The sequence below is a fragment of the Microtus ochrogaster genome, chromosome 8, assembly GCF_000317375.1.
Source record: "Microtus ochrogaster isolate Prairie Vole_2 chromosome 8, MicOch1.0, whole genome shotgun sequence".
NCBI lineage: Eukaryota > Metazoa > Chordata > Mammalia > Rodentia > Cricetidae > Microtus > Microtus ochrogaster.
This window is the reverse complement of record NC_022015.1, coordinates 15,560,072-15,568,453: the sequence shown is the minus strand read 5'-3', so window position 1 is coordinate 15,568,453 and position 8,382 is coordinate 15,560,072. Positions and strand designations below refer to the sequence as shown.

At 43.2% G+C, this 8,382-nt stretch overlaps 1 protein-coding gene across 1 annotated transcript in view; it reads right to left on the bottom strand.

Moving 5' to 3' along the window:
- Dnah3 (dynein axonemal heavy chain 3) overlaps nucleotides 1-8,382 on the bottom strand; it is a 162,490-nt gene that overhangs the window by 120,356 nt on the left and 33,752 nt on the right. The window contains exons 16-18 of the mRNA XM_026781152.1: nucleotides 7,046-7,199; nucleotides 6,167-6,311; nucleotides 3,450-3,661 (exon numbers count right to left, since the gene is read on the bottom strand). Coding sequence (XP_026636953.1) covers nucleotides 3,450-3,661; nucleotides 6,167-6,311; nucleotides 7,046-7,199 — 511 coding nt within the window. The remainder of the gene's footprint in view (nucleotides 1-3,449; nucleotides 3,662-6,166; nucleotides 6,312-7,045; nucleotides 7,200-8,382) is intronic.

Genomic DNA, 8,382 nt, shown 5'->3' with positions numbered 1-8,382 from the left:
TATCTATCTACTATCTATTATCTATCTATCTATCTATCATCTATCTATCTATCTATCTATCTATCTATCTATCTATCTATCTATCATCTATCTATCTATCATCTATCTATCTATCTATCTATCTATCTATCTATCTATCTATCTATCTATCATCTATCTATCTATCATCTATCTATCTATCATCTATCTATCTATCTATCTATCTACTATCTATCTACTATCTATCTGTCTGTCTGTCTATCTGTGTGTATTTGTATGTGCGTGTCGCATGCACCTGGATATCGTAGCACACATATGGAGGTCAGAGGACAATTTGCAGGTTTTGGCTTTCTCTTTCTGACATACAGGTCCCGGGGATTGAACTCAGGTTGTCAGGCTTGGGGGCAAGTTCTTTTGCCTGCTGACCCATCTTGTTGCCCCTGTTTATTCTTTTATACATTAAAATACAACAACACACAGACTCTCTCAGGGGCTAAAGTACACTTACATAAAGCATTCAGCATAGTAATTGCCTCACAGTGAGGGCTGGAGATTGACAGAACGTTTAGATTATTTTTGAAAAATATAAATACTGACAAGGCATTTTTTTTCTCTAATTTTAAGATCCTGGAACAATACTATCTACGCAGACACTAGTCCCTTGTGGCCTCTTAGCCTCTCAAACATGCTTGCCTGAATTGAGACGTGTTCTGGGTATAGTACCAAAGACTTCATACTACTGCTCAAGGTAGATAGCTACACAAATGACAATGTGTACTTGTTTAGATAGCATATATCTATGAAATTTATTTTACTTATTTCTTTATACTTTAGAAAACATAGGTGATCTCGAAGCAGCTTAATGGAAGGGCACTTATATCGCATGTACAAGTTACTTGGCTTAAACCCCACTACCAGAAAAAAGAAAAGAGAACGTTGCAATCTTCATGCGTGACTGCTAGAATCATTGGCCCATGTGTATGGCTGGCTCTGCTCCTAGGGACAGCATCTTCAGAACTTTAGGGCCAGTTTTGTTCCATAGCACTGGCTGCAATGTTTCCTTGTCCGATCTTGTTTTAAACCCAAACAACAAGACCTCTAAGTTCAGTTGGCCAGAAACCACAGCCCAGCCATCTTGGGATCCCAGAAAACCTGTCTTCAGTCCTCGAGACATAAGTGGCTTAGATTTTAGAGCCTTTTTTGCCAGGACCAGAATCTATATAAATCTCTCCTCAGTGGCAGGGTGGGAGGGGAGACATTAAGGCAGATTGTAGCTTTGCCGAGCTTGGGACTGTCACAGGTGTGGGGCCCTGAGTGGGGACAGCCCCTAAGACATCTGGTGACCCATGTCCTTTCTTACCTTCTCAGCCTGCTGGATATCCACTCTAGAGACCCCTTCCTTCCTTTCTTCTTTCCTTCCTTCCTTCCTTCCTTCCTTCCTTCCTTCCTTCCTTCCTTCCTGGGGCTATGTTCCACTGTTAGTTTTGATGCCCTGCCCCGTCTGCCTTTCTTCCTCACTCCTCATGTGCTCTCTTTTTTTTTATTTTTTTTTAAATTTTTTTTAAATTTATTTAACTTTATTATGTTTGTTGGTGTGAAGGTGTCAGATCTCGTGGAACTACATTTTCAGACAGTTGTGAGCTGCCATGTGGGTGCTGGGAATTGAACCCGGGTCCTCTGGAAGAGCAGTCAGTGCTCTTAACCGCTGAGCCATCTTTCCAGCCCTCATGTGCTCTCTTGACATGCTTTAATTAAGCCAAACAGACCTGGATTCCAGTTCCCTCCTGGCCCACTAACAAGCTATATGACAGCTTACTTTTCAACGCTCAGTTTTTCTACCTATGAACAGTGCCTATTTCAAAGAGTTGTTGAAGATGAAATGGAAGAATTCAAATAAAGTGTGCCTTATTTATTATTAAATGTCTGGGAGTTTGTGTCTGAGCTGAGATCACTACTCGGTTATAAGTCTAAGGAATGTTTGTTTAAGAGGCCTAGGAAAAGACAAGGATGATGAGAACGAAGAACGCCTGAAGGCCGAGGTTGGTGCTTACACGTGAGGACGGCAGATGACAGAGACAGCACCCCGAGAAGGCTCAGAGACCCCTTGAGTGCTTTCTTTAAAAAAAATCATATTTGATACTTTTCAGTTGCTGGGGCTCAAATTTAGAGGCTTGTGCATGTTGGGCAAGTACCCTATGGTTGAGTCACACTCTTGGCCCTAAGGAGTGTTCTTTAAGGGTTGACGCAAACACTTTGAATACTGTCATCTCAAGAAGTCTGGCATTGTAAGAAGTCACCTGTCCACCCACGTTCTTAGATCCCGACATAGGTCAAAAGTCTAGGTCACCCACATCCATGAGGATAGAACCCCCATAAGCATCTATCTATAAGGTCAGAAGCCCTTCGCAGATTCCCTTTAGGGGAGAGGCCCACATCCATCCATCCATCCATCCATCCATCCATCCATCCATCCATCCATCCATCCATCCATCCATCCATCTATCTATCTATCTATCTATCTATCTATCTATCTATCTATCTATCTATCTATCTATCTATCACCTGCCTTCCTGCACAGCATCCCAACCCTTGCCAGAGTCCCGAGTCTCCTGCTTTTCTGTGAAGCTGAAGACAGCTCCTCCCTGCAGACAGACCTTGACCCATTCACGTATCAATACTCCCGTCTTTCTGTGGTTTAATCTCAGGCATAGTTCTTAGAGAAGAATCTGCCCATGTCAAGCTGGCCACCTTGCCACTCGACGTAGCAACTTCCTGGGAGAGAGCACTCAAGGCCACTTAAATGTGGCAATCACTTTCGAAACACAGCAAACCTTCCTTTTCGTGCTTGATGTTCACACCACACTCGTCACCTCACACTTTGTTGCTTATTAAAATCCTAACTATTTTTAAGGAGAATAATTTATTGCTCTAATTTATGGGCTTAAAGAGCTTAAGGAGAGAGCAACTAACTTCTCTGTTTGTCTATTTGTTTGAGACAGGGTCTCATTCTGTAGCCCAGACTAGCCTGGAATCTACTCTGTAGTCTGTCTCAGCTTCTCAAATGCTGGGATTATGGGAATGTGCCACCACACCCAATGTGTCAAACTCCTTCTAAACCTAGCCTGTTTGACCAGGAAACTCTACACCAAAGAAAACCCACACAGGGATCATCTGGGATCATTTGCAAGGTCTCAGAAAAGGGGGGACTTTCTTTATGTGAATGGAGGAGCCAATTACAGCTTTCCCATTGTGACTATAACCACTGTCTAGAATTTTTTACACACCACAGTGGGGGCCTAACTAAAAGGATCAACCTGGCCATGAGGCCAGAAGTTCATCCCATGATCTACCTATTCCCCTTCTGAAGACTAGCCAGCCAAATATAACCTCTTTTCCCTTAAGGAGACTTTCATTTCCTGCTTTCCCAGGGGAAAATGGGCAGGCTGGACCACACTGGGGGTGACAAGAACCTGCTGCCAGTGCCGATCCTTCATGCCAGGGTTGCAGGAGATGTTGAGGATGGGTATGTGCTGCTTGAACTTTTCAATCTTCAACTTGACGTTCTCTGCTAAGCGCCGGGGAGCAGGCACATCTAACAAGGTCTTGGTCAACTTGTATGTCGTCCTCCACATGTTCCCAATGTCCTCTGTGATTTCCTCGGCATTCAGTAAAAAGAGGGGGCCTGGAACAAAGAGAAGCCCAGACTACGATGGAGATTCCGGTCACGTGTTAATTCCCTGGACTTGAGGACGGTGGCGGTTATGATGAAATGGGCTTAGTCTCTGGGGTTAGGCCTGGATCTGAACTGATGCCTCTGCTTAGCCAGTAGAGCCTCCACGCTGTCACCGGCCATTCACACACTCCGGAAGGGTGGCTGGAAGCAGCGTGAGGCAGTATAAACAAAACAGTAAATGCCGCTCTGGACACATCACGTATGTACACTCAGGGAGTTAGTCGTTCTAATTGGTTTTAAATGCTGTGCCGGTAGAATTCAAAGGATTTCAATGTGTTGTAACTTAACAGTTTGGGAATGGGAGCCCTCTAGAGTTCTAAGAAGATAATGTATAATATTATAATTAATATAAGCTTGAAATTATCAAACAAGGCCAGAAAGAAATACAAAGACTCCAGGCTCAGTGGCTAAAATGAGGGCTAGAGATTGGATCCCAAGCACCTTGTTCAAACAAAACAGCAAACAAACCAACCCAGGCGATATGTGTGGCTGTAACCTCAGCACTGAGGTGGGGGAGACAGGTAGATCTTGGGGCTCTCTAGCCAGCCAGTCTAGTCAAGATGGGGACTGGGGGTTCAGTGAGAGGCTCCCCCGATATGCATACCCTTAAATAAATGACATTTCAATTTTTAAAGTACTTCAAAACATTAGTTTCTTTCCCCTATTTTGGGGGGGGGGCAGGGAGTTTTTAGCATTGGATTCTCATTCAGTCCAAATTTTTCCTTGTTCCCATGGTAATGCATTGCTTCCTGCATTGTGATATAGCTAACTGACTCCTAAGCACCTTCCAACCCTCAGGGCTGCCTAGGCCGCATGCAACTCCTCTCACTAAATACGCCTCAGTAACTCGAGGCATTTTTGTCAAGTCACTAGAAAATTAAATCTTACAAGAAAAAGTAAGGACTAGCAGAATAGTTGGAACCAAAGCCACTTCCAGGGTGAGGGGTGGCTCCTGCCTGCCAGGTGGACTGGATTAATGGTGACTTTAGCAGCAGGGTGAATTTCAGGCTAAGATAGAAAGTCACGGTTCCCTCTCAACCACAGAAGTGACCGTCTTCTCTTAGATAGTGACGCAGCCAAGAGCACAGATGAGGCTCAGAGGAGGGAGAGAGTCCCAGGGAACCACAGCACAGGGAATTCTGCTTCTTGGTACACACTCAACTTCAATGGGAAATGCGAAAAAGTGTCTTTTCTTTTTTAAAGTTGGAAGTAAGGTAATAGTTGCAGCAGCCAATAAGAAAACGCCGCTCTCAAAGTTGCCTTCTTCAGGTTTGTGAGGAGAGTGAGAAACGGGCACTCACAAATCGCCAGGAGAATGAAGGAAAGCGTTACTTCTCTGGACGACAATAATGAAAGTCAGGTTTCCCCCACGAGTCCTTCTAAAAATCTCAGCAATTCTCACAACACGCCTTTTGGATCTTAGACATTTTGTACTTAGGAATTCCTCTTAAGAACACAGCAACAGAGGAGAGCAGGAGCGATTCTGACCAAAACACACTATGAACACATATGAAATTGTCAGAAAATGAATACAAATGTTTTCAAAAAGAAAGTCATCATAATTGCCCCCGAGAACCTCAGCAAAGATGTCCATCCAGCTGGGTTTACTGTGCTGGAGCCCTAGAGATGAATGCCAAGCCTCTGGTTTTATCCTTTTAACACCTTGCCCAGAGATGGCATCCAGGGTCTTAATGAAAATCATCTGCTTCTCAATAAACCGCCTTCTCCAAGCCCATCTTTTAAAACCCATACTGATATGATATCTTATCTTAAGACTAATACAATATTACATATTTACCACATATTATACATCATGATATTATAATATAAATTATAGCATAAAAACTAAAATAATATACTCTATTGTATATGTAACCTATACAATATACTATATTGTAATATAAAATAACCCATACCGAATAACTAACGTTCCCATGTAGATTCTAAGTTGAAGGAGTTTTTTTCCCAGCAAATTTGTCACTTCTCTGTTCAACAAGACAAGGCCTACCAAACTGCTAGAACCAAAAACCCGAAAGCCACCTGGGGTTTTCCCATCATCCTCCTTGCCTCCTGTGTCCTCTCTATGCTCTGTTGATCCCACCCACACCTGCTTCCCTAGACTCCAGAGCCTGGTAGTTTCCAGATGCCAGGGGCACTCTGGCCCTTATTAAAGCAACACTCAGAGGCACTGTTCTGCATCCTTCTCCTCTTGTTGGAATCATCACCGTGGCAAAGGCTCTGGGTGCTGATGGGATTTAAACCTGGAAATAGGTCTCTTGCTCTTTGGTTCCTCATCTCCCCTTGTTATTACATCAGAAAATAAAAAACTGTGACTGTCCTAATCCAGAGTCCTGGAATCCAAAGAGCAAAGGTGATTTCAGAGCTGCCTGGGTGGATCCCCATCACCCCCACCTCCATCCCCACCACCGAGGCAGGCTTTAGAACTCGGCCTACCGTTCATCCACTCCTCCGACTTGATGCTGAACTCGTAGGCTGTGACCCACAGCTGCTCGTAGGGTATTTTGTTGACCATTAGGGTTTGCAGAAGAGGGAAAGAACTCTTCTCTTTCTCCAACAGTTCTTCCTCCTTGTTGATCAACTGTAAGAAAAAGAGGAGGCTGTCTGTTGGGTAGGTGGTTCTCTTGAACCCAGGAGACCTCCAGGACAACTACCTCAGCCTTGAAAAAGCCAGGTAGAGGAGGCAGACCTGCATTCAACAGGGTAGGCTTAGCGGCAGGTCCTTGTACTGTCTCTGAGGGCCATGGTACCTGAGCTCTAACTGCTGGAAATGGATAATTTGAGTCTTGCCATTTCATCTTTGTTTCTAACATACTGTAGACCTCTCCATTTTTATAATTTCAACATGAAATTTAGTTGCTCATAGAACTGTTTACCTGCCTTCCTACACTAACTTGCCTCAAAGGGAAGAACTTCAGTGTTTTGTTAAGACAACTTGCTAATTGATCTTTGACTTTTGAAGAAAGTAGCTTAATGGCTCCAAGCCTTTTTTATTTACAAAAGTGGACATCCATAGGGATAACAAGCGGCAGGGGTTTGTTCCAGGCATTGAGATAGCTCCATGAAACCCTTCTCAGAACAGCATGGATACACAACACACATAAGCGGTTACCTTGCTGTAATTTCTTTGGGTACTTCATGACTTCCAAACACCTGATAAAATGTAAACACCATGTGGAAAAGGTAGTTGAACATACTCATGAAAGAATGGGCCAAGCAAACAATGGTGTGCCCCTGACAGGTGTCATGTTCATAAACTAAGAACCTGAATGACCAGACCTTAGACTTCCAAGTCCCCATCACAAGGTTCCAAACCTCAAATTCTATCAGTGCAAGATCTAGGTTCTTGGAGAGTTCATTAAGCTTTTCCACGTTGTTCTTCATTTCTTCTGTGGTCATCACTTCACGCTTCCTGAAGGTTTCCAGTTCTTTGCCATAGCCTTCGAGTCTCGACTCAAACTCTGAGCACCTGAAAGTGAACACAGTCCCATCACATCTGAATCTCCATTATCGGTCCTTTCCAGGTTGTCAGCCTGGGAAGAAGGATTTGTTCTTCTGACACTCCCCAAACTCTGCATCTATCTAAAAGCAAACGAAGAAAGAGAAACACAAAACAAGTTAAAAATTCCCACCATCCATCTCCTAGAGATGCTGCTATGAGCCTATTGGTGACTGGATATTTAAATGCTTGTTCCTTTCCCAACTGCTCAGACCCAAATAATCACACAGAAACTATATTAATTACAACACTGTCCAGCCAATGACTCAGGCATATTTCTAGCTAGCTCTTACATCTTGAATTAACCCATTTTTATTAATCTCTGTATCGGCATGAGGTTGTGGCTTACTGGTAAGGATCCGGCATCTTTTTCCTTCAGCAGCTACATGGCATCTCCTCGACTCTGTCTATTTTCTCTCTATATCTCTGTTCAGATTTCCACCTGGCTTTGCTCTGCTAAACCATTGGCTGAAACAGATTTATTCATTAACCAATAAAAGCAACACATACACAGAAGAACTTCCCACATCATGAACACGCCTAGAAATTTTTCCTGTCCAGGGAAATACATGCTTGAACATGTGTTTTATGCAGTGTTTATTCATTCCACCGTTGGATATCTATTATTGAAAATTGATACATCCCAGAACTAGGCATTGGGAAAGAATCTGTGAAGTGTGCTATTCATTTCTATGCCCTATTGGAACATGTATTTTAGTTGGGAGGGGATTTAGACAATAAGCATAGATGAGTGGGTGGATGGATGGTTAAATCCAGATTATAGATGGATGAATAAATCCAGAAATATATTTCTGATAGTAACAACTGCCCTAAGGGAAACAAAACAGAGCCAAGTGAACAGCCTGCCCTATGTAATCCACTCGAGCTGGAGAGATTAGAGAGCTCTTCCCAGATCTGAGACTTCATCTATATGAACAACAAATCTGGTCTCCATTTGCTTCTTCCTTTACCCAATTTAGGCAGATGATCTACTGTTTTGTGGGCAAGGTCTAGAGACTGGAGTGCTTGACTCAAATGTTTATGTTGATATTGATTAGCTATATGGTCTTTGGACACATCACTTAAATTCTCTATCCTTCCATATATGTGTACACACACACACACACACACACACACACACACACACACACAC